Source organism: Castanea sativa, chromosome 9 (genome assembly GCF_040712315.1).
Source record: "Castanea sativa cultivar Marrone di Chiusa Pesio chromosome 9, ASM4071231v1".
NCBI classification, from domain to species: Eukaryota; Viridiplantae; Streptophyta; class Magnoliopsida; order Fagales; family Fagaceae; genus Castanea; species Castanea sativa.
The window spans coordinates 40,496,848-40,524,388 of NC_134021.1; the positions used below are offsets into that span (position 1 = coordinate 40,496,848).

Genomic DNA, 27,541 nt, shown 5'->3' on the forward strand with positions numbered 1-27,541 from the left:
CCTTCTTGTACTATATGAGTGTGCAGCATTTTAGAAAGAGGAATAGAGGATGCAAGAATGTTAAAAGCTATAGCATAATGATTTTAAAGATGATGTATCCATGTACCCTATTATACTTGGATGCATTATAGGTCTCTTGGTCGTTTGTATGTATGATGGGTTTTTTAGAGAACAAGTGAGATAGCAATCCAAATAAATTATTATGATAGTATTCAACATCCTGGTTTGATATTCACTGACATGCCAACATTTGGAGGGGAAAGCCTATGTTTTAGGTGCTGCTTTAATAAAGGTTTTCCTTTTTTTCGCCATTACTTTTTTCATCCTCAAAGCATTAGCATGATGGTCTAAAATCATCAAGCTTTAATATAAATATTTAGAAGAGCATATAGACCATATCAATATTTGTTCCTGTTGTTTCAGTTGTGGCTTTACTAATAATAGTAGGAGTTAAAACTTAAAATCAAGAGTTTTTTAGTTATTCAAACACAACTTTTCCTATCAAATATTGAAAAATTCTTCTGGTCATTTCAAGTCCAACCACAAAAGCTAAAAACCTAGAAACCTAGAAACCTAGGCATGTCATTTGCAAGATATTCAACTTAAATCACGGTTTGTGGAATTTACAATTGTAAAACACCAGCTATCATCAAGGATGTTAGATTACATAATTAAATTCACAATTTCCTAACTTAAACCTTTTGGGAAATTTTGTAATCTTAAACAGAAGTGTAATTTAAAAACTCATGGAAAAAAAAAATTACCAAAATTACCAAACTCGAGTACCAAGTGGCATTTTTTTAATAGAGATTCCATGCTGGCATGCCACAGTGGAAGTATAAAATCTAGTACTCGAGTTTCATGAGCTCGAGTACTGAAAAAAAGTGGTATTTTCCCAATTATTTTCGAAACAGTGTTTTTTGCCTTAATTTTTTTAAAAAAAGATGGTATTGGACCGATTTGGCTACGGCTTTTGACGCAGGATGTGGATGGGCCTTTTTGATAAACGATGTGTATGGGCCTTTGGTGTCACTACAACAAATTAGACTTTTTCAAGGGTCAAAACCCCTAAAAAAAGTATTAAAAAACCTTGAAAGAAGTTATTTTAAGAGTCCAACCGACCCTTGATAACCTTTGAAACATATACCGTCGAAAAAGAAATTTTGAGAGCCTTCGTGCCTCTCAAAACAAGTGCTCTAATCTTATTTTGAGGGTCAAGAGACCCTTAAATAACCTTTTACCAAGGTTTAAAAGATTTATACTTACAACCCTTGATAAATAAGGTTATTTAAGGGGTCTCTTAACCCTCAAAATAAGATTTTATTTTATTTTTAAAAAAAACCACAATCATGCACTATATATATATATATATATATATATATATATATACATTCATGAAGTTAGACATGGTAGCAAGTGGTGGCAAATTGATGCCAACCATAAACCTGGCAATTGATTAAGAAACCTTAAAACAAGAAATTAAAGGACTGCACAAGAACCCAAATACACAAAGTGAAAAGTATCAATAATCCTGTATGATCAAACAATCATTAGGGGAGAGAAGCATCTATAAAATCCCCCCGAAAAATTTCAATATACCATAGCTTTAACAGACATACAGGTCTAGGCCTATCACTTATCAGTTTAGCAGAATCAAAAACTACACAAATCCCTCAATGATTATTATAAAGGTATAAATCTAAGACGTTTTGTGGGCTGGTCTTGGATATGTATATCCTCCCCTTGTTTATGGCTGTGCTAGCCTTGCTGTCCAGCTCAGGAGGAACCTGTAAAACAATCATTTGCTTGTGAGCCATATTGGAAAGAACTTGACAACATCACTACAAAACTCTTTAACTAATCAAATTTCCTTTATAATCATAAAAAACTATTCAAAATTTTTTTAAGTCAAATAATTACTATCATACTTTCCCTTGTAATTCAAAAACTATTCAAAAGTTAATTTTAATAGTTATATATGTTATCATATATGCACACAACCAAACAAACAATCATAATTTACCAACAGGAACATCATTATTTGTCATAACCATTCTAACCTTGTTGTGGATGATCCATCTATTATTAGACTTTCGTTAAAAAAAAAAATTAATGATGATGTTAGAATTTAGAATTATGTAATTAAATAATTAAATTTATCATATTTTAATAGTTTTAACTTTTGTAATAATAGGTAATTTAGACTACAAGAGATACAATTTATCATGACTTAAAGTCTCAAACCCCAATAAGGAAATATATATAACAGTAATAGTAGAGTTTGGATCTATGTCTTGCATTAGCATTGTCCCAATGGTGCAGAAATACTAATGACAGATTCTTTTTACGAGAAAAATGATTCTATCCAAAGAGCATGACATGATTTTAATTAACAATAAAGAAATTGAAAGTTATACGAACATTTTTCTTGTCAGAGGTACTAATACTTCAAGAATGCCTGGACCATAAAATTCCCGCAGCCAGCCAGAGAAATAGCAAATATGATTCTAAAATGCAAAAAATAAAGTAAAACTTTAACCATATTAAACAATACAGATACATATAGAAACTTTTTGATTAATTTTTGACTTCTACATTTGTCAAGCATACCTCAATTGTACGAACAACATTAGTTTGCCCCTTTACTCTAGCTACATCAAGCGGAGTGTGACAATCATCATTCCTCACCAGAGCATTTGCTGAAACATAAATCATTAGACTAGGTCTGTCAACTTGTGACAAAATAATTCTTATTACAGCAACAAAGACATAACCCATATTAAAAGTTTATGACAAACCTCCATGGGAAAGAAGCAACTTAACAGACTGTTCCAAGCCTCTTTTCGCTGCATGATGTAAAGGAGTACCCGCATGACGCCCTATTACAAAAATAATGAAGAAGATTGAATTCAACTTGCATGTTCATAGTAGCATTACTGGTTAAACTGCAATACAAGCTTAACTTATTACCTTTTTCAGTTATTAGTAGTATTATTATAAATAAATCATTACTGATTTATGTATCAATGTTTGATCAAATTAACATGAATAGCCTTGTATGTGTTATGCAATAAGATAACTGACTTACAATATATGACCCATAGCCAAATAGCAACTATCATTTGTAACATAATAACCAATAACCCATTGGACAATGTAAGTACTTTCACAAGCATACCGGGACTATAAGCATTGACATTGGCACCCAATTCAATTAGAGTTTTGGCAGTATCAAACAATTCATGATTCATGCACGCAACGATGAGGGGGGTCTTTCCTTCTCTGTCGATCCACTGTAACAAAAAAAAAAAAAAACTCAGTCTCAATGAAAACACACACAGGAAAGCAATTGTATACAGCCTTGCACCAAATTATCAAGCATTAGATTTGACATAAGAAGTATTCAGTTTGAGAAGACAAAATTAAGACATCGCTTCTTTGTGATTGACATAGAGGAAATACACTTGATATCGTCTCAACTTATGTTCTTAAGAACGAAGGAAGAGGTCTAAATAATGGGAAGCAGAAAGCAAAGTACCTTATCAATTTATTTTTAATAGGTCTTCTAATTTTTGATAGGTAAGTAGCCTATCAATTTATCCAAAAAATAAAATGTAGTCTATCAAATCAACAGGAGTGGCCTTTTCATTAAGCACCTTTTCAATCTCTCAGACTATCTCAACAAAGAGATCCCAAGATCCAAAATGGTTATGTGGTGCTATCATTGCTTCAGTCATGGAATGTGACAACAGTAGTCAAGGCATGACAGTCATGAAGTAGACCATTGGAATCATATTTTGATCGATATGTGAGAGGGAGAAAATGGTTATCCCCAAGTACATATTCTATTCTCTCATCACATTTCTTATTTTTATTACGGTAGATGACGCACTCCCTACAAAATACGTGTTGGACGTGGGTGAATATGAGTCTTTAAAAGACCATATTTTCAATAGAAGAAGTTTACTACAAATTATAGTGCAATTTGGTATCAAGGTTATGTGATTGATATTCATCATATTCCAGTCCATCTCCAATAACTAGGCTTAAGCTTTTCTTTATCTATTTATTTTATAATTTAATTGTCATAAAAGGAGACTAGGCAATGCCACTGAGCTACAGAGCTGTTGAAAATAACTAGGCTTAAGCTTTTACGGTATCAAAATTGATTGAGAAGTGCTATGTAAACAACATTTTCACAATAAATCCTAGGTAGTTTGCTATTGGTTCTAATTTGAACCAATTAGTCGAATTTGTTATGAAAGTGTATTAATAACTACACAAGATAGACCCAATATCAATATGAAAGCTTGTCCAGAGTTGATAATTTTTATGATAACCGATTTATTCTTGCACAGAAATGGTTGGTTATAAACCTTCTTTATACACATAAATCCCAATAAGCAATAAACAACGAAAACCCATTACGCCATATTATGATGTCCTCACATTCGCATATAAAATTACAATTGGTAGGATATAAAGACAAGACCAAACATGTTTTTCCATGCAAGAATAAATCAACCCAAATTCACTCTATGCACATTGAAGAGAAGTCAGTTGGCATATTAGCACAAAAATACAAAAGCCCAAGAAGTTTCAATTTCAAACGAATTACCTAAATCTTTTTTTGCTTGCTCCGTTTTTCCTTGTTCTTGCAGCCTCATGTATCGCTCATGAGCTTTTTGTTTCTCTATCTCCTCTCTGTAAACAAATATATAGAGAAATTCCGTCAGGGAGGCTAGTTACTCATTGCCTAAAACACTTAGTTAAGAATACAAATTACTCTAATCAAACAAGTCACAAGCCCAAGTACATCAACCTCAAAGGTAGATGTAAGAATCCTTACTACAAAAAGTGATGCCTTGAACATAAAAACTGAACAGAGACAAGTTATTGACATTTCCAAGAGAATTCAATATGTCCAACAACAAAATAATATGCAAATAAAATTTTAAATTCTAACCACGTGCCAAAAACAGAGACCAAGCATGCAGTGCAACATTCATATATATTTCAAAATTACAAATACAGTTATTATGATCACCACTCTACAAGATGAATCTGTTTCTAGACATGTTTTTCACAGTAGTCCCAAATCCAAATGATAACTAATACCCTTCACACAATTGTGCTTTCGAGATGCAAAATAGAGTATAAATTGAGGTGAAATAAAGAAAATGTAACAAGCCAAATATCAAGTCTCGGATTGCTAGAATCCAAAGCACCACATTAATTTTACAGAATCACAAATTTCGTTTTATAGGTGAAGTAATAAGTTGTAGAAACTGCAGGCCTACAGATGGCATTTGCAATCTTTCTTGTGTCCATAGATGGGACCCAAAGCACTTTTGGAAGCTTAACCATTCAATTTCTTACATACTAGATTTATCAATAATATTCAAACCAAAGTATAAACTCAACAAATTGCAAGAATAATAAGACAAACTGAAGCATAATCAATTTGTCACGTTTTTAAGAGTAAGGTTGTGCACCAAGTAAATCAATCTATTAAGCACTAATCACAAAGCGCATCCCTTATTGAGTATTAATCACTGAGTATACAAAGTACTAATATCTTAAGTACAAATTACAAAGTGTGCATCCCAAACAAAAATGAACAATCTCACTCTCCAGTTTCTAGCAATCTGGGTTCCAATATTAGTTATTTTCGCATGACATGGTTGAAGCACCAAAATATTAGTATCGGATTAAATAATCTTGCACTTCAAGAAAAACCCAATATTTTTCATATTCCCAATTTCCCATAATAGAGAAAATGAAATGCCAACCACTACAAATACATTTGTAAATGCCCATAATCAGTGAAGATTCCACCACCACTTCAACAACAAAAAATTCCTCATATTAAGACCACAATGCAATGCAAGTCAAAAGCATAAAAATCATATTCAGGAAATGATAAATACTGAGATATTTGAATTGAAGTTGAAGTGTGTATGAGAAGCCACAACAAAGAAAAGAGAGGAAATTCCTTACAGTGGAAACCCTAATTCCTTTGAAGCTGCGAAGATGAAAGTTGAAGAGAGAGTTGAGGAGAGAGTAGGGTTTGGGAATGGATTGGGTTTGGGGTTGAAGAGTGAGACCTAAAAGAATCCCTTCTCAATTAAAGAATCCACGTGATAGCCTCTTTTCTTTTCTTTTTCTTTTTTTTTTTTTTTAGAAGAAACTAAACTAACGAACACTTTACTAGGGAGAGGATACACAGGTACAATATCACACAACTTACACCTTTCAAAAGTCGGTAACTCTTGAAAGGGTATAGTCTCTTTTCTCTTCAAAAAAGAAGAAAAAAAAAAGAAGAAGATCACAATACCAAGCCTATGTTATTAAGAATTTAATATGCCAAATGAAAGATTTAAAAATGACAGTACTATTATATATTGTGGTGATCAGAAGAAAAAAATAACCCGTAGTATTTGAGACATTTCAGACCACCACAATTATATTGTTTTTTTTTTTTTTTTTTTATGAACCTATTACACAAATACCTACTACATCAAGCTATTCTATTTATTACACTAAACCCAATCCATTCTCAATTAGAACTAAAAGAATCTAACACTATCAGAGAAAGAAGAAACAGAGAGCAACAGAGCAAGAAGGCTGAGAAATTTCTAATTGTATTAGCTTAAATGATTCTGTACATCCCTGTGCAGGCTCAGATTGATTTTCAATGAAGCATTTTAAATTCTGATTTTTAATTTATGTGTTTCCCTACGTGATTGATTTAGGAATGGATAATAGTTGAAGCTTAAAAAACAAAACCAAAGGTTAAATTCATTGTTTCTATGCTTCCTGACCAAAGGTTCTACAAAATTACATCAAAACAAATGGGGTTTAATCTTGAAGCTCAGCAAAGAACTTGTAACCGCTATAATATCATGTCTTACCAAGTGATGTTGTCTTGCCACCTCCATTGACACCAGCAATTATAACCACGGCTGGTTTCCTGATGCCATAACAAAAGTTAAACCAACATAAAAACTCCAACTTGATGACAATACCAAATCCATTAAAACATAACAATTGGCAAAAACCAATGCTTCAAAACATTCAAACCTGAATCCAAGTTGAAGCTCGGTTTTACTACCCCTCGTAGTTATCAATTCCAACACACTCTTCTTCAATGCATCCTAGAAACATCACAATCTACATATCAATGATCCACAAATTACCAAGTACAGAAAAAATAAACTGAACCCAGCTCAATTTAATACTATAGTCTATTTCTAGTTAACTTATTTATAAAATCAAGCTACAATTCAGCTCAAGTAAACAAAACCAAGCTTCAACATATAAAACATAAAAATTCAAACAGAGAACAATGAATGTCATACTAAATATACAAAACAAAAGCTCAGTATCAACACCTTAATCTCACTCCCTGACTTAAGCTTTCCCGACAATATATCTTACCGCATGATATTATAGCTGTTACAAGTTCTTTGCTGAGTCTCACTCACCTTGTTAACAAAAGAAACTTGATATATATGCACAAAAGATTACTTGGGGGGTGTTAATTTTTTTATAAATTTTATTATTGTAGTTTGTTTCTTGGTAGATCTATGGGGGACAGTTTTTATTTTTTGGGTCATATTATATCACACTTTGTCGGTAATATGGACTAATGGACTTGTTGCAAGCAGTGGGAATGTCAAGTTGTCTTGGTGGTTCTGAAAAACTAGGTTATTATATTCCAACAAGGGCTACGGAGCATAGGAAGACAATTAACTTTGTATATTCTTTCCTTCTTCACACCAAGTAATATATTTCATATTTAATCTATGCTAGGCTTAAAATGATCAATATATAACCAATCTGTTTGAAGTGGGGTCATGTTGTGGAATATTACTCTGTTGCTAGGCTTAAAATGATCAATATATAACCAATCTTTTTGATGCATCTGAGAATCATCTGCATGTTAAGTGGAAAACATTTTTCAGCTCTTATTGTCCACAGATACTTTGTTTTGGGGCCTGTTATTCACTTCAATTCAACTTTCTTGTTACTGCAGCCTGGCCTATTTTTTGTCTGATTATCTAAACTGTTTCAGTGGCTTTCAAGTTGTCCAAGAGAAAAACTGATGACAATCTGCAAATGCTTCATTCAATACTTTACGGAAAGAAGGCTAAGGTGACCTACCAACTCAGTTTCTTGGTATCGGTTTTGGATTGACATTCATCAAATGATTGAGATGTTAATCGTTGGCATTCTTGTGTAGGTGCATATTTGTAAGAAAAATATAGGCCAGTTTTCAGGCTACGTGTGGACTAGGAATGAGGTGTTTTTTCTAATTCATCCAAATTATTTATAATTTAAATCCATGGGTCAACACACTCATGGGTTGCATACTAACACTTAAATCTAATTCATCCAAAGCAACTGAAAAATCCAATTACTCCAAAACCAAATAAACAAATACACATTTCGTTCAACACACAGATAAAGGAACTTACAGCCTAGTGAGATCCAAGAGATTAGTCATATAAGTAAATTCAACTGAGTTTCTCACTTTGAACAAACAAAATGGTCTGTCTTGTGTGTTAATGAGAATGCTAGAAGTTTCAGGTAAGTAGCAATACGCTTATAACTTTCCTAATTTGAATGGCAGCAAAATTTTTCCAATCCTCAAAGCCTTGAAAAGCTCATTATGTTTCACTTTCCTTTGATTTTCTTAGAAATTTTGCTTAGAAAATTACTTACTCAGCCAATAATTTGGAGAAACCAGAATCCAAAAGAGTCACACTACTATTAAGTAGATATCTTAAATTTCACAGCTCACAAAAAAAAAATTATAAAATCCAAAACTGAAAAAGAGTCACACTCAACTCAGTAAAGTTCAAATTTGCAACATATTCAAGCAACAAACAGTCACACTACACTTCCTAACCCTAACATTTTCTCGGCAACCAAACAGAAAAAAAAAATGAACGATTAAACACTGAAAACCCTAGAAATCAAGTGCGATTATAGGGAAAGAAGACTTCGAGAGAGAGAGAGAGTTTACGATGGACTTGAGGTGGTTGTGGATGGAGTCAAGATCGGCGTCGAAGTCCTAGATCAATCGCATTACAAGTAAAACGAAATGTGAAACGAAATCATGGGGAAATTGATGAAAAAGTGTGGGTAAACCAAAAAAACAAAAAAATCAAAGACGAAATTAGGGTTTGTGATTCGTACCTAATCGGAGCTGAGAAACGGTGATCGTCTAAATCGGCAGAGAGATGAAGAGTCACAAAATTGTACCTAATCGGAGCTATGCGATTATGTACAAAATCGATGATCGTCGAGCTCTATGAGATCTCCATGATCGACGAGCTATGAGATCTCCATGCTCTGCGATTTCTACTCTCAGACAGGTCACAAAGAGTTCTGTGTTTTGTTAGTTAGTTTGTTTTAAATTTTATATAATACGGCTATAGTTTTAAATTTAGTTGTGGGCTTTTTGCAAGGGATGAAAATTTTGTTGTGGGCTTTTTTTAAGGCTGAAAAATTTGTAATATATTACCAAGGGTTGTTAGCTGAAAAAATTGGTGAGTTTTTTTTTTTTTTTTTTTTTTTTTTTTTTTTTTTTTTTTCCATTTATTTCATGGGTGCTTTAACTTATTTTGAGGGATCAAATAACATTTGAAATAAAATTTAGTAATAAAGCCTTCTGCATTTTTATTTATAGGTTGTATCGACAGATTTTAGTAAACCCTCAATAAAAAAGGGTTGAAATAACTACACTTTGTTGTAGTGTGTAGACTGTACATACAATGATTCTTGCATTATGGGTCAACCGCTTTAACTTCTTCGAATCTTGTAGAACGATGTTTCTTGTAATTTCCTACATTGCCGCTTAAGCACCACGCCCATGTCGAATTTCTCATAAACAACAAGGCTTCTGTTCCTCAAAAGCTGTCCACTCTCCCATTATGGATTTGGTTCAATCTCTCTCTCCGATTAAGTACGTAAACAAATGGGAATTTTTGCATATGCATTTGGTAAACATGAAGAAAAGGAGAACAAAGAGAGGGTGGAGAAATAGAGAGATGCTTTGACACAGGTAGGCAATCTCTCCGGATGGCATTTAAAGAATATTAGGTAATTTAATTTGACATATGGAGGGGAAAAGTACTTTTTTCCATTATATTTTTGTTGGTAAAACTATATATATATATATATATATATATATATATATATATATATATATATATATTTTAAAGTCAATCCCAGAAAACTGTTCGTAAAAGTGTAAAACTATGAAAACTATGCAAATTCTCTCCTCATTCTTCTCTCTCTCTCTCTCTCTCTCTCTTTTCATTTACAAATTTCAGATTGGATTTCTACTCACTTTGATTCGACGTATTTTCAAAACTACGCAAGTCAGGTTGGGGATCAAGTTATTTCTTCTACCCTACTTTCAGATCCACCTGTTCTAGCCCCCATCTCAGGTGCGTCTCCTTTATTCTCTCAGTCTCATCTATTGTTAAAATTTTGTGGAGTTTGATGTGTTGTTATAGTCTTTTTTGGCTCTGATTTTCGGACTAGATTATTTTAGTTTTAGTTTTTTGGGTATTTTTATGGGTTTATATGTTTGTGTTATTTATTGGGTTTATGATATGAGATCAGAACTTTATATATCAACACCAAACCTTTAAAACTGAGATCTTTTGGCTTTATTTTCTGGGTTTATTTTATCAGATTAAAGCTTTTATTTTTTCACCTTTGCATTCTTCTTTTATCTTCAGGTTGGGTTTGTGTGTAGGAGAAAATTGAGATATGGGTGTGTTGAGAATCAAACGCTGTAATCTTTCATATCTTTGAGACTTTGATCACACTTGCTTATGCCCCATTTGAGCTCTATATTAAATTTTCTTCAATTGCGATGATCTTAGCCACATAATAACTAGATTTGACTGTGTAGAACTCATTGCTGGAATGTGACCAAAACATAGCATCATTTGTCTGATAACAAGTTAGGGGAACACGTAGAATTGCCTCAACATCCCCACTATCAAAGTTTTAAGACTTTAGACCTAAGAGTTGTAATAGCCATCTTAATTTTATGTTTTCAACAATGCTTGCAAATTGTGTCTTATTCACAATTAAAAATAAATTCTCATAAAATAAAATTAAAAACTGTTAAAAATAAATTGAGGCTAAAAAAGCACAATCTCCATTAAATTTAATAAAATAATTTAAGCTTTAAAGTTTTAATAGTTTGCAATGCAACGTGCAAAGAATTTATAATTTAGACTTTTAGAATGTATTTAAGTAATTAATACATAAAACTAACAATATTTATGTTTTTGTTTTTTTGAGCTGACATGATTTATTATTTGTCATGCAAAGACGCCGTCGTATAACTAATACTAGGCATATGCACAGCATATATGAGCACTTGAACTATGCAATTGCACTTTTTTAACGTAAGAGGGAGAAGTTAAGAGGTTTAAAATTATTCATTTGTTCATCAAAAAATTATTCATTTGTTCTAATGTTAAAATTAAAAATGAATTTTTTTTAAGTTTAAAAATCTCAGTTCTTAAAAGACAATTTTATGATTTTTTTTACTTGACTTTAATAATTAATTTTTTTAATAAATATATAAACAAACTGTTAATTTGGAAGCAACGTAAAAAGAAAAAAAGCAATATAAACCAAAGTTATGAATTATGTTTCGGACGTTTTTTCGGATTGGCTATAGGAATGGAATATTCTGGTACCGGTGTGTGGTGGAACACTATTCCAGAATTACATGCCAGATATATATATATATACACACACACACAAATTATTTAAATTACTTATTTTAGGAGTATAAAAATGAATTTCTTATACAAAATTTAAACTTTGATATTACTTAGTACAGAGATGAGATTCTTTATTTAAAAATAATCAAATAAAGGAGATTGTACTTGTTTTAGATGGGTATTGGGTAAAGTAAACTACGAACGTTCCTAGAAGGCTTACTCCAGTTCTTTAATTTATTTTTTGTACTTTCACATTTCAAGTGGCCTTTCACAGTTTTTGATGTCTTACAAGAAAAGATAAATTCAAACTTGATATTACTTAGTACAGCTGAGATGAGATTCTTTATTTAAAAATAATCAAATAAAGGGTTTGTTTGACATCCATTTATTTTGTTGAAATTGAAAACTTTTTACTAAAAGTACTATAGATAAAGATAAAATTTAGCTGAAATAATACAATAAGACCCATGAATAGTAACAAAAATAAGCTAAATAATAAAATAAGCTGGTTTTTTAATTTTTGTCAAACACACACAAAGAAGATTGTACTTGTTGTTGATGGGTATTGGGTAAAGTAAACTATGGGTATTTGGTGGGGTGAAAAAGTGGGAGGATAAAAAATGGTGGTATAGCAAAAAAGTGAGAGGATAGAAAAAATTTTAATTTTCCACATTTTTGTTTGGTTGGGAGTGAAAAAGTGGAAAGATAGAAAAAGTGAGTTATATAAATTTACTTATATACCCTTGTTAAAAAAATAATATCTAATTAAAACAAAAAAGTGACAAACAACCAAAAAAAGTAACCATCCAAATTTATTAAAAAAATAAAAATCATATCTAGAAAAAAAATCACTTCTAGTTAAACAAAAGAAATAAAAAATAAAAAATACTGTTACGCCACACCCCATGAAAAAAAAAAATGTCCAGGAGGAAATCAAAAGAAGAAAAAAAAAAAAAAAAAAAAAAGGCCAACGTACTATCTGGACAAAACACGGGACATTTTGGTCAAATTAATAAATCATACTCCCTCTTTCTTCTTGGATGATGTCCTCTAGAGAAGTCAATAAATTACATCTAATGATTTCCTAACTACCTATGTCTCAATACATGAATATGAATCTATACTCAGCCTCTTCTTTTTCTTTTATTCTTTTTTAATTTTTAGAATCAAATCTATACCCACCTAAAATAATAGATATGGTGCCTTAGATCAGGCTAAATGGTAAATATTGATTAATGGTTTTTTAAATTTTTTTTTAATTATATTCTTCTTTTTCACCGTGCCAATTGAAGTTGCTAAGAGATTTTTTATTTTATTTTATTGGAATTGGAACTATGCAATTGCTATTTTAGTAAGAGAGAAAAGTTAAAAGGTTAAAAATTGTTGATTTATTCTAATGCTCGAATTAAAAAGTGAATTTTTTAATTTTAAATCTCAGTTCTTAAAAGGCAATTGCACAATTTTTCTTACTTTTCTTTAACAATTATTTTTTAAAAAATAAATACATAAATAAACTCTTAAAAGCAAATTGCGCAATTTGGAACTAGGTGTGTTGCATAGAACTAGAATTTTTCAAACTCAATTTTCATGGTTTTTTGTTTTTTGTTTTCTGATTTTACATTGAAATCGATTTTTATAAACTTTAGATTTTATATTTATTTTTAAATTGCACAGGACTCGAGTTCCAAGTGGGATGATTTTTATTTATAAATGCCATTTTTTTTGAGAATAAATGGCAAAAAAATTTAAATACCATATTAGGACATTAGTATTGATAGTGCTAAAAAGTCATATTATTAAAAAAATCATATTGCTATTTTTAAATGCCATGTTAGAGCATTATTATTAGTGGCTTTACATTAGCAAGTGGTTGCTAGAACTCAACTTTTGGAAAGTTGAATTTTACTCAAAGCTTTATTTTCAAAAAGAATCTTTTTAATAAAATAACCCTTAAAAATGATTTATTTAGCTCCAAAAAAAAAAAAAAAACCTCCAAAAAGTATTGTAAAAAGAACTTTGTTGCCTGTAAAAAAGAAAAGGAAATATAAACATAAACAGGAATTCGCTAGTCTCTGGAAAGTCGACCTGTCTTCCTTACTGCTTGAATTTTTTACTTAAAGTAAAAACTACAAACCTGGTGAAAAAGCAGTATGAAAGAGAGAACTTTCGCTGCTCACGCACTAGGAAATTTCATCGCTACTTTTGAAGTGAAAGTACTCAGAAAAAGCGAGCAACTTTCGCTCCTCACTAGGAGGTTTTGAAGTGAAAGCTCACGCCTTTCTCATCTACTCAGCGGCAGCCTCCTTCCTTTTCCTCTTCTCAACTTTTTTTTTTCTTCTGCTTCGGACTTCGGTGGTCGGTGGTCGGACTTTGGAGCTCTGCCTCTCGACCTCTCGCCTCCCTCTCTTTTTTCTCGGCTTCTTCGGGTAATTTTTTTAGATATCTCTTTTGATGGTAATATTTGCTCTAGCATGCTTAAGTTCTTGATCACTCGTGACTTTAAGTGCTTCATTGATTTCATTGGATTTAAAAAAAAAAAAAAAAAAATTGCTTTTGGCGTATAGTTTGGAAATTTAGATTGAAGAGGAAATTTGTAAGAATCACGCACAGGTGATAATATACTATAGATATGAAATTTTATTCTTTAAAAGATTGTATAACATTGATGAGAGATGCTAACTTTTTTTGGATACGATTTTATACCGTATATGTCTATAGCAAATTAGATAACACTTGTATGATTATTAGAGTTTAGGAATTATAGTTGGTGAATTTATTTGGTGGATTTATTTGTATACACTGGTATTGTTTGTGAATTATTTATTTGTGATTTTGTATATGTTGTGTTGATGGATTTATTTGTTGATAAAATGGTTGCTGTCAATCTAAAATAGTTGAGTGGAATGGAGTCTGCCTCTATATCATCTAATGAACATGCTTCTACAACCGGGTCTAATGCTAATACTTTGTGAGAGCATTTGGTTCACATGATGATATTAATTTCAATTATCTTTTATGACAATTGAGGCTTGTGTTGTTATCAAATGAACATTAAAACTTAGTAATATTCTTTGTTTGAAACTTTTTTGTTATTTGGGGGTATTGAACTTATTTATTTGGTTCTCTATTTGAAACTTATTTGTTATTTGGATGTAATGAACTTATTTATTTGGTTTTGTTGAAAGTTTAATATGTTAAGGATAATTATTTTGTAGTGTTATTATGTTAAATTCTCTTAAAAGATGTTATATACTTATATGTATTTTAAATAAACATATTTATTACTATTAGTTTATAAGTTTTAGTATATAAAAAATTATTATTTATTTATATAATTTTAAAAATTATTAATTAAATTATTTATGACATTACCAATTCGACCACTAGTCGGATCCCGTCCGACCAGAAAACCAGTAACCAGTCCCTTTTTCGCACCACCAATAATAGTAATATAACTTTTTAGCACCACCAATAATAATGCTCTTAAAAAGCTAAAGTGAGGTAAGATTTTTTATTATTCAGATTTTTTTTTTTTTGAAAAAAAAGTAAGATGTTTTACATTTGATGAAATCAAAAACAAAATCTTTAAGTTGGGATAAATTATCATTTTTGTTCTTAAAGTTTCATTTTATCATTTTGAACAGTGAAAGTCATGTTTGTTGCTAAGCTGATCGCTGTGTCCATTCTTGTCTAAAAATTGTTATAAAATACCTCTAAAAACAAGGTTGTTTTGACATTCTTCCCATTTATATGTACTAAAAAATTATATATATTTTGTAATAAAATTAAAGTAAAAATATAAATTATATATTTTAAATTTGACAGTTGTCATTTTGGTTTTGTAAATATTTTTTTTTTGTCACCATTTTGATTCTATAAATTCATATTTACTATCACTGTTAGTCATTCTGTTCATAACTCATATTAACTATTAAAAAAATTAAGTTTTCTTATTCTTTTATTAAAGAAAGAATACAAATTATACATTTTAAGTTTGATTAATTGTTATTTTAGTTCTGTAAAATTCATTTTTGTCATATTGATCCTATAAGTTTACATCAATTAGTCCTTTTCACTTGCAATTTTTTAAATTAGACTATCACCTCACCCCTTTAAATATTTTCCAATTTTTATATATTATTAGCACAATGTCTGTCGGATACTCACCCCTTTATGCACAGTATAATCTATCTATATATATCTAAAAGCTGCAGCGTAAAGTTTAATGTTGCTGCGCTTTTGTTGAGCCGTATTAGCGCTACATCATCAACTTATTTTCAATATTTTCTCTCTCTTTTGAAAATTTTTTTCTCCTTATTAATTTGCCATTTACAATTACACATTCTCCAACACTGCCTTACAATTTCTCCATCCTTTCATCTTCCTTTTATTTTGACTCTTCTTCTCCCTATTTTTAAAATAAAAATTTGTTATTTTCTCTTCCATTCAATCTATATTTTGCTCAACAAAAGGTGAGTACTCTCTCTCTCTCTCTCTCTCTCTCTCTCTCTATATGTATACATATATATATATATATATATATATATATTCTTTTTTTTGGTGGATGTTTAATTCTCTAGATTGATGAATTTTTATGTTTAACTCTACTTTAAGTTGATATGATTTGGTTATATTTTAATTTTTTTATCTTTTTAATTTTATTTTCTTTGTTTGTTACATGTTATCCTATGAAATTACAGAATTATTTAATGTTATTCCATTACACAGCATGACTTGGATAATTTGGTGTTTACAACTATACATTTTCTTTTGAACATTCTTCTACTCATCTTCTTTTATATGATTTTGTTATTTGTCTCACATTCTTTTTCAAAAGAAGTGATTGTTCTCTCTCTCTCTCTCTCTCTCTCTCTCTCTCTCTTATTAATTCTTTCTTGCAACTCTATTTTAGATTGATGAATTTTTTTGTGTCTCTACTTTTGGATAATACACTTTGGTAGTGTTTTATGAGTTATTTATCACATGTACTCTCTATCCCTCTTATAGTTTTGATTTGAGTTAATTTTTAGATATTTTAAAAGTGAGATGATTATGTATTAGAATGTTTCTATAAACTATTTGAGTAATATCAATTGTAAATTTGTGATGAGGTTTGGTTATCATGATAATCTTCTTAGAATAAGAAATTCAAATAAATGAATTTTGGAACTTAAAAATTTTAGTTGTAGAAAAAAAAAGAAAACCATAGCACCATACCGAAGTTTGAATAATATAGATCACTTGAAAAAAGAATAGTATTTCTATCTTTTATCTCAAAAAAAATTATGGAATAATATTAATTAAATGCACCTTAGTTTTTTAACAAAAAAAATAATAATAATAGAATGATATATTTGTGGAGATGGAGAGATGAAAAATAATTTTAGAAATAATATTTCCAGTATGTTTTATAGAATAAATCATACATTATACCACGCTACAAATTAGTTGTATATTCCCGTGCATCGCATGGGTCTGCCACTAGTGAGGAGCACCGGAGGGGAGGATTCTTGAAAAGTAAACAACACACTCTCTTCTCTCTCTCTCTCTCTTAAATTATTGAACTGTCACAAAGACTAACAAATTATTCATACAAAGTAGCTTTAGATAAAGCTCTTGACAACCATTTAGCCTAATAAACGAAAAAAAAAAATGCACAGTTGACTTGACTAAGAAAAAACAAGACACATAACCCATCCCCGCCATCTGTGTTTGAGTTTTAATGTGAATTACTGAATTGTCAACAATACAAACCCAGTCGAGTTCGGAGATTTAATTATATGTTGTGTTTTAGAAAATATACCAGGCACTTCCCCGGAGTTCTGAATGGTGAGACCTCACAGTGAGTAGCAGAGTGATGTACATGTGGCGGGACGGAGTTTATTTGCTGGCTTCATGAACCTCCATTTCAACTGGGCATTCTCATAAATAAAAAAGAAAAAGAAAAAAAAAAAAAGAGGTAAGGTTGTTTGACCGATCTGATTAACAGAGGGTTTCAAAACACTGCCTCAAATGGTTTTCTTCTTCCCTAGTTTATTTTCTTTTCATTTTTCTTCAGTAGTATTGATTTTATTTTATTTTATTGGTTTGCAGATCTATATCACGATTCAATATTTAGTAGTAGTATATTTTCAGTGGCTTTAATGGACATGGAAACAGCCTTGTCATCTTTCCCAAGTTCTTCTTCTTCTTCTTCTTCTTCTGCCCGATGGATGTATGATGTCTTCCTTAGTTTCAGAGGTGAGGACACCCGCCACAATTTTTTGGATCATCTATTCAATGCTTTGAAAGAGAAAGGCATTCACACTTTTAGAGACAATGAAAAACTTGAGAGAGGAAAATCCATCTCACCAGAGCTATTGAAAGCAATAGAAGAATCAAGATTTGCCATAGTCATTCTCTCAAAAAACTACGCATCTTCAACTTGGTGTTTAGATGAACTTGCAAAGATCATTGCTTGCAAGGAAGATTTGGGAATGAAGGTTTTGCCTATTTTTCACTATATCGAGCCATCGGATGCACGGCAACAAATGGGAACTTTTGCAGAGCCATTTGTTGAATACAAAAAAAAAAAGGAGAACAAAGAGAGGGTGGAGAAATGGAGAGATGCTTTGAGACAAGTGGGCAACCTCGCCGGATGGCATTTAAAGAATACGAGGTAATTAACTTGGTTTATTTATTTCTTTTAAATATTCAAATGTCCCACTTCATATATATAATATTATTTGGAGCCTTAAGCAAATCAACATACATGTTTCATTCTACTTCTTTCAATTTTATCCTAAGCGAATCAATTTACATATTTTGTTTCAATCAGTCAAACTGAACATCAATTATATATCATATTTTTTGTGTGACTAATTGGAGGCTCAAACTCAATGCATATTGTACTTTATTCATTGCAGGTCTGAGCTTGAAGACATCAAAGAAATTGTGGGATGGATATTACTTCACTTGAAATATGATGCAATCCCATACTTTACCAAGAACCTGGTAGGAATATACTCTCAAATGGTGGAATTGGAGTCATGTTTAGCTATAGAATCAAACGACGTTCGATTTATAAGGGTTTGGGGGATGGGGGGAATTGGCAAGACAACTCTTGCTAGAGTTTTTTATTTTATGGTTTCTAAAAAATTTGACACTTGCAGTTTTATTGAGGATGTTAGGGAAAAATCTGAAAAAGAGGGATTACTTTCACTACAACAGAAACTTATTTCTGATATTTTGATGGAAACAGATTTTAAAATAAGAGATCAATATGATGGAGTTCTCAAGATCAAGAATAGGTTTTCTCATAAAAAGATTCTTCTGGTTCTTGATGATGTAAATAAATTAAACCAGTTACAAATGTTAGTTGGGGAGCATGATTGGTTTGGTCCAGGCAGTAAAATTATCATAACAACAAGAGATGTGCATGTGTTGAACACACATGGAGCAGATGGAATATATGAAGTTAAAGGACTCAATTATAAAGATGCTCTTCAACTTTTTTGCTTGAAAGCTTTTAAAAAAGAGCATATCCCAAATGATTATTTAGAGCTGTCCAAAGATTTTTTAAAATATGCTGGAGGTCTTCCTTTGGCTCTTGAGGTTTTGGGTTTCTTCTTGTTTGGAAAGAGTACCATTGAATGGAAAAGTGCGTTGGAGAGGCTTAAAGAATATCCTAATACAAAAGTTCTCCAAGTACTTCAAATAAGTTTTGATGGACTCCATGACACAGAGAAGGAAATATTTCTACATATTGCATGCTTCTTTAATCATAGTACGAAAGATCAAGTAGTAGAAATACTAGATATTCTTGGTCTTTACCCTAATATTGGGTTGACTGGACTGTTTAATAAATCTCTATTGAAAATAATATATGGGGAAGTGTTGTGGATGCATGATTTACTTGAAGAAATGGGTAAGAATATAGTTTGTCAAGATTACCCTGATGATCCTAGAAAACATAGTAGACTATGGCGTTATGAGGACATTGACAACGTATTGAAAAAAAACAAGGTATGAGGTTACTTAGAGAATTTAAGCTCATTCCCTACCTTCTTGTTCCAAAATTTGAAATTTGAATTGTTATGCTAATAATATATTTTCAATTCACTAATTCCTTCTTGATTGTCAGGGAACAAAAGCTGTTCAAGCCATGGATATTTGGGGTACTTATAATGAAGAAAAAGAGGCACATTGGAACCCTAAGGCATTTTTGAAGATGTACAATCTTAAATTTCTTAGAATTAATGATATTAACCATGTCCCCACACATCTTCCTAATGATTTAAAAATTCTTAACTGGAATCAGTATCCTTCAAAATCTTTGCCATCAAGTTTCCAACTAAATGAGCTTATTCAACTTTGCTTGCAACGAAGTGAAATTAACCAAATTTGGATAGGAAGACAGGTACTTATGTTATTAAGTATCTTCACAACTTTTCTTTTTAAATTTCAATAAATGGACACTGAAGCTAATTATTCCAATCTTTTTTTTTTTTTTTCTTTTAACAGAATTTTGACAAGTTGAAGTTCATCGACTTGACCTACTCCTCAAACTTGATTTCAACCCTAGACTTTGCTGGAGTCCCAAATCTTGAGAAATTAGTGTTTGAACATTGTACAAATTTACGCGACCTTCACCCATCGATTGGAATTCTTAAAAAGCTTGTTCTTCTTAATCTAGCATATTGTGAAAAGCTAAGTTCTCTACCAAGCAAGTTTGAAATGGATTCTCTCAAGACTCTTAATCTTTCTTGTTGTGTAATACTCGAGAAAATTCCAAAATTCATGGGAAGCATGGTATGCTTACAGAAACTTTTTTTGGATTGCACTGCTATTATGGAACTACCTTCATCAATTGGAGGCTTGATTGGCCTCACTTCATTGATTCTAATGGATTGCAAAAATCTTGTGCGCCTTCCTAGCTCCATTTGTTGTTTGACATCTCTTGAATCTTTCGATCTTTCTGGATGCTTAAAATTTGACAACTTGCCTAAGAACCTTGGGAATGTCAAAAGGTCTGAAGAAACTTAATTTGAGTGGAACAGCTATTAAAGAGTTGCCTTCATCAATTGAACGTTTGACAAACCTTACTGCGTTGACCCTACTTAAATGTTGGAAACTTGTGTGTCTTCCTAACACCAAATGTGATGGTTTCAAGTTCTGTGGTGCTCTTGATCTTTCTGGACACACTGCTATAGAAGAGCAACCTTCATCAATTGAACATTTGACAAGCCTTAGTTTATTAACTCTCCAAGATTGTAAAAATTTCGTGGGTCTTCCTAGCACCATTTGTAGTTTGAAATTGCTTGAATCTCTGGATCTTTCTGGATGCTCAAAATTTGACAACTTGCCAAAGAACCTAGGGAATGTTGAAGGTTTGAAGAAGCTTGATTTGAGTAGAACAGCTATTAAAGAGTTGCCTTCATCAATTGAACGTTTGACATCTCTTGAATCTCTATATCTTTCTAGATGCTCAAAATTTGACAACTTGCCTGTGAACCTTGGGAATGTCAAAGGTTTGAAGAAGCTTGATTTGAGTGGAACAACTATTAAAGAGTTGCCTTCATCAATTGAACGGTTGACATCTCTTGAATCTCTATATCTTTCTAGATGCTCAAAATTTGACAACCTGCCTGAGAACCTTGGGAATGTCAAAGGTTTGAAGAAGCTTGATTTGAGTGGAACAGCTATTAAAGAGTTGCCTTCATCAATTGAACGTTTGACATCTCTTGAATCTCTATATCTTTCTAGATGCTCAAAATTTGACAACCTGCCTGAGAATCTTGGGAATGTCAAAGGTTTGAAGAAGCTTGATTTGAGTGGAACAGCTATTAAAGAGTTGCCTTCATCAATTGAACGTTTGACATCTCTTGAATCTCTATATCTTTCTAGATGCTCAAAATTTGACAACCTGCCTGAGAACCTTGGGAATGTCAAACGTTTGAAGAAGCTTAATTTGAGTAGAACAGCTATTAAAGAGTCGCCTTCATCAATTGAACGTTTGACAAACTTTACTTTGTTGACTATACTTAAATGTTGGAAACTTGTGTGTCTTCCTAACACCAAATGTGGTTTCAAGTTCCGTGGTGCTCTTGATCTTTCTGGACACACAGAATTTAAGAAATTGTCAGAGAACCTATGGATAATCGAAGATCTAAAGATACTTAATTTGAGTAGAACTGCTATAGAAGAGCTACCTTCATCAATTGAACATTTGACAAGCCTTAGTTTATTAACTCTCCAAGATTGTAAAAATTTCGTGGGTCTTCCTAGCACCATTTGTAGTTTGAAATTGCTTGAATCTCTGGATCTTTTTGGATGCTCAAAATTTGACAACTTGCCAAAGAACCTAGGGAATGTTGAAGGTTTGAAGAAGCTTGATTTGAGTAGAACAGCTATAAAAGAGCTACCTTCATCAATTGAACGTTTGACCAACCTTACTCAATTGACTTTAAGACATTGCATGAATCTTATGCGTCTTCCTAGCACCATTTATAGTTTGAAGTTGCTTAATTCTCTTGATCTTTTTGGATGCTTGAAATTTGACAACTTGCCAGAGAACATAGGAAATATGGAAGGTTTGGAGGTGCTTAATTTGTGTTGGACAACCATAAAAGAGGTTCCTTCTTCAATTGTTCTCCTTAAAAATCTCAAACAACTACATATCTGTGGATGGAAGTTATCTGAATTTTATTTCATGCCAGCAAGTGCTGAGTGGACGGAACCATTAAGGATTTCATTATTTTTCTCGCCAACAAGTCCTACCACGCAAAGAATATTATTGCCTTCATTTATATATTCTTCCCTGCCAACAAGTCCAATTTTGGTGGGCTTATCATTGCCTTCCTTATCAGGTCTACAATCTTTAACAAATTTGCATCTTATTCACTGTGATATTTCGTCAATTCCCAATGACATTGGCTGCTTGTCCTCTTTAGAATGCTTAGATCTAAGCAGAAATAATTTGGTTTCCCTTCCTGAAAGCATGTCTCAACTCTCTAATCTTCGAACACTCTATTTGGAGGATTGCAAGAGGCTTCAATCGTTGAAAAATGTTCCGTCAACTATTGATTCCGTAATTGCAGATGATTGTATCTCACTGGAGAGATTGCCAGAGCTGCAATTTTATCTTTCTAGGTTAGATCGCACCTATTTGCATCTACTCTTTTTCAACTGCTTCAAATTGTTTGACATTAGCATGCTTCAGGTCTGTCTGTCTGTCTGTCTGTCTGTCTCTCTCTCTCTCTCTCTCTCTCCAAGTTCTAAACGTTATTTTTTGTATATTTCAGGGACAAAGTGGTACACTACCAAAGAAGTTAAAATTTATTATTCCTGGAAGTGAAATTCTGAAATATTTTAACCATGAATGTACGGGTCATGAATTGAAATTACAAGTGCCTTCTAATTTGTCTAATGCGCTGATTGGAATTGCATTTTGTGTTGTTTTTGTACCCAACAAGTGGGGTGTACACCCTCGTGATTGGGAGCTTTCATTTATAATCGATGGAATTCCAATGGATGGGCGAGAGATTTCTGGTTCTATGAAAAAATATGATACAATTGAATCACATCACCTTTGGCTGACCTATTATTCCTATCAGGACATATTATATCTGAAGGAAAAAATCTGATTTTGCATCTCATACAAAACCCACAGCGGAAGCGGTGAACTAGGATCTATTTCATTCATGATTGATAACGTGCACAATGTAAATTTCAGAATTTAAGAACAAGATAGCGTACCTTGGTGTGGAGAAATTCAAAACAAAGATTACAAGCACTTGGGAACACTTTTAATCTTCACTCCAATTCCACTTTACGCCCAAGATGTGTGGTCTCTCAATCAGTTTTTCAAAAGGAGAATGAAAGTGTATCTCACATTCTCTCACACACCATTTCTTTTTCTTTTCTAATCTCTTCTCATAAAAAATTCTGTATGTTTCTCCCTTTATAACTAACTGATTATCTAATTGGGCTGGCCTATTGGGCCTTTCCAATTGGGCTTTAGTGTGTGGCTTGGAGTGGGACCAAAAGGGACCAATAAGACACTAGCTCCAATGGGCCTTGGCCTTTTCCGTCAACTCTTGACAAGTCCAAAGTTACCATTAATTATATTTAATACCACTATATAAATATAATTGCACTCTAGGCCTTATTAATAAATTATATCCCAAGACTTTATTATACACGTAACCCCTTCATAAAATATTCGTAGTAACACAAAGTCATAAATGTAGACTGCCACTTTGTAAATTACTACATCTTATCCTTGAGTACCCGGTTTAATTCTTTAAAGTTATTCATTATATATTTATGAAATCCAATTTCATAAATATATACTTTAGTAATTTCTTACTAAAGTGATTAGGCCTAACTCTCTGAATAACTGAAACCATTAAACTTATCTCAAGGGAATATTTTATATCTCTATCAAGAGACTATGAATTTCATCTTGAGAATATATGTTCCATCAACACTAAATATGGCTGCCCAACATACTGAAGTTTTGACCGTCACTTCAGATCTCACTCCTAATATATCAAAGCAACCTACACTTCATGATCAGGTCCATATTTCTCTCAGGATTAAGAGTTCATGCAAATAGAAGTCGTGAAATTTATTATTCATTTGACAGTCGTTAGAAAAATAATAAATCCCACAGCAGTCCTGTTCAATATGTTTTAACTCTTAAAACATATCAACATATCAACATATCAACTAGAAGTTTCCACTTCCATGATCAAGACAAATCATCGTAGTTGACACGTTATAGTCTTCGCAGATGAAATACCCAATTTCATCACAGACTACGAACTATAAATTCTGAGTTTACAAAGAACTTGTGATTTACATCTTCTGTGACTTTTCACATAAATCACATACAATGCATCTCACGGACTATATGATAATGTCCCATATTCATGTTACTATTATTTTAGATAATAATAAAATAATTTTATCAATCACAATATTAAGTCATACATCATGTCATACATAATGTCATACATAATATCATACATAACATCATACAATAGGATTTAAGGGCACTAATCCTAACAATCTCCCACTTGCCCTAAAGACTATTGTGTACTAATCTAACTCTCATTCCTTCCAAATGTGACTCGAAAGTCCTTTGAGACAAGGCTTTGGTAAAAGGATCTGCTAGATTATTTGCACTTTCAATCTTTGCTACCACAACATCTCCACGGGCAACAATGTCTCGAATGATGTGGTACTTCCTTTCAATGTGCTTTCCTTTCTTGTGATTCCTTGGATCTTTGGATTGTGCAACCGCTCCACTATTGTCACAAAACAATGTGATAGGAACTTGCTCTATTCTCATAACACCAAGATCAGAAAGGAATTTCTTGAGCCAAACAGCCTCCTTTGCTGCTTCACAAGCAGCAACGTACTCGGCTTCCATGGTGGAGTCTGCAATACAAGATTGCTTAACGCTCCTCCAACTTATGGCTCCACCTCCCAAGGTGAAAACACATCCTGAAGTGGATTTTCTGAAATCTAGATCTGATTGAAAATCTGAATCTGTATAGCCAATGGGAATCAAATCCTCACTATGGTAAACAAGCATATAATCTCTCGTTCTCCTAAGATACTTGAGAATATGCTTTACAGCTTGCCAATGTTTTGGTCCTGGATTTGATTGATATCGGCTGACCATGCCAACTGAATAACAAATATCTGGTCTAGTACAAAGCATGACATACATGAGACTTCCCACTGCAGAAGCATAGGGAACTTGTCTCATCATATTTTCTTCCTCTTGAGTCTTAGGCCTTTGGTCATCAGACAGAGGAACTCCATGTCTAAAAGGAAGCAATCCTTTCTTGTAGTTTTGCATGCTAAACCGTTCTAGGACCTTATCTATATATCCAGCTTATGATAAGCCTAATATCTTATTCTTGCGATCTTGCCAAAGCTTGATCCCTAGAATAAAGTTAGCCTCACCCAAGTCCTTCATATCAAATTGGCTTGACAACCAAACTTTAACCGATAACATTACCCCTACATCATTCCCAATGAGTAGAATATCATCAACATAAAGCACTAGGAACATTACTACTTTGTCTCGATGTCTTTTGTACACACATGGTTCATCAAGATTTTGTTCAAAACCAAATGACTTGATTGCTTGATCAAATCTGATGTTCCATGACCTAGATGCTTGTTTAAGTCCATAAATGGACCTATTCAACTTGCATACCATATGCTCTTGGTTCTTTGCTATGAAACTTTCTGGTTGCAACATGTATATTTCTTCTTCAAGATTGCCATTAAGAAATGCAGTCTTGACATCCATTTGTCAAATCTCATAATCATAATGAGCAGCAATAGATAAGAGAATTCTGATAGATTTAAGCATGGCTACTGGCGAAAAGGTTTCATCATAATCAATACCTTCTTTTTGTGTATACCTTTTCGCCACTAGTCTTGCTTTAAAGGTTTCAACCTTTCCATCTATCCCTCTCTTTCTTTTGTAAACCCATTTGCAACCAACAGGCTTAATGCCATTAGGCGCCTTTACAAGATCCCATACATGATTTGAATTCATAGAATCCAATTCAGATTTCATAGCTTGGACCCAATGATGTGCATCTATATCATTCATTGCTTCATCATAAGTGTAAAGATCCGATTCAGCCTCTTCTGAGATAGCCTCATAAGTTTCTCCCAAACCTATGAATCTTATAGGAGGCCGAATAATTCTCCCACTACGACGAGACACCTGTGTACTAGACATCTCATGAGTAGTATCTTGTGGTATATCTAATATAGTCACATCATCCCTAGTTTCATCCATTGGTTGTTCAACTACAGGTTCATTCATTTCAGCCAAGACAACTCTACTTTTCGGAGTAAAATTATTCATATAGTCATTTTCCAAGAATTTGGCATTTGTGCTAACAAACACTTTATTATCCTTATGACTATAGAATAAACCTCCAACTGTTCCTTTTGGATACCCTACAAAAAATACCACTTCTGTTTTAGACTGTAACTTGTCAGACTTTCCTTTCAACACATGTGCTGGACAACCCCAAATGTGGAGATGTCTCATACTAGGCTTACGCCAATTCCACAACTCTACAGGTGTTTTAGGAATAGACTTCGAAGGTACTAAATTCAGAAGATACATTGCAGTATTTAAGGCATATCCCCAAAAAGAAATTGGTAGAGTCGAATAACTCAACATGGACCTAACCATATCTAAAAGAGTCCTATTCCTTCTTTCTGCTACACCATTTTGTTGTGGAGTTCCAGGTGCAGTCAATTGGGATATAATCCCATTTTCAGTCAAGTAATCCTTAAAATCACCAAGAAGGTATTCGCCACCTCGATCAGATCGAATGGCCTTTATGTGTTTACCCAATTGATTCTCAACTTCAGCCCTAAACTCTTTAAACTTTTCAAAGGCTTCGGACTTCTGTTTCATTAGGTACACATAACCAAATCTAGAGTAATCATCAGTGAAAGTAATGAAATACTCATAGCCACCTCTTGCTTGAATTGACATAGGACCACATACATCTGAATGTACTAGTTCTAGCAAATCTTGGGCTCTTCTACCCTTTGCATTAAAAGGTCGTTTGGTCATTTTACCTTCCAAACAAGATTCGCAAACTGAAAAACCATCAAAGTCCATGGGCTGTAAAAGTCCATCTTTGATTAATCTTTGAATCCTACTTGAATTAATATGACCTAAACGCAAGTGCCATAGATATGCATCACTAGTAGAAGGAAACTTTCTCTTTAATGATTTCACATGA

At 32.5% G+C, this 27,541-nt stretch overlaps 1 protein-coding gene and 1 pseudogene across 3 annotated transcripts; one reads left to right on the forward strand and one right to left on the reverse strand.

Moving 5' to 3' along the window:
* Positions 1–1,513: 1,513 nt before the first annotated feature.
* LOC142611114 (putative E3 ubiquitin-protein ligase XBAT35) lies at positions 1,514–7,422 on the reverse strand. 3 transcript variants are annotated; one of them, XM_075783150.1, is made up of 9 exons: positions 7,395–7,420; positions 7,084–7,157; positions 6,915–6,973; positions 4,619–4,704; positions 3,179–3,293; positions 2,799–2,879; positions 2,611–2,699; positions 2,422–2,507; positions 1,514–1,787 (listed from the first exon to the last, which is right to left on the reverse strand). In XM_075783150.1, exons 5-9 carry the CDS (start codon positions 3,249–3,251, stop codon positions 1,748–1,750), a joined length of 369 nt encoding a protein of 122 aa, XP_075639265.1. In that variant the 5' UTR covers positions 3,252–3,293; positions 4,619–4,704; positions 6,915–6,973; positions 7,084–7,157; positions 7,395–7,420; the 3' UTR covers positions 1,514–1,747. The 3 variants fall into 3 exon arrangements, with proteins under 3 accessions (XP_075639265.1, XP_075639263.1, XP_075639264.1); XM_075783148.1 differs by lacking the exon at positions 4,619–4,704 and having other exon boundaries at positions 7,395–7,422; XM_075783149.1 differs by lacking the exons at positions 2,422–2,507; positions 4,619–4,704; positions 7,395–7,420 and having other exon boundaries at positions 7,084–7,256.
* Positions 7,423–17,871: 10,449 nt separating this feature from the next.
* Positions 17,872–23,386, forward strand: LOC142610416 (TMV resistance protein N-like; annotated as a pseudogene).
* Positions 23,387–27,541: the final 4,155 nt, after the last annotated feature.

Excerpts from the sequence above, each read along its gene's own strand:
- LOC142611114 (XM_075783148.1), bottom strand. The coding sequence starts at position 6,941 with ATGGAGGTGGCAAGACAACATCACTTG. Across the intron at positions 3,294-6,914 it reads TGGCAAGACAACATCACTTG|TGGATCGACAGAGAAGGAAA; the intron begins GTAAGACATGAT and ends TTTTTGTTACAG. Across the intron at positions 2,700-2,798 it reads GTTGCTTCTTTCCCATGGAG|CAAATGCTCTGGTGAGGAAT; the intron begins GTTTGTCATAAA and ends TTTATGTTTCAG.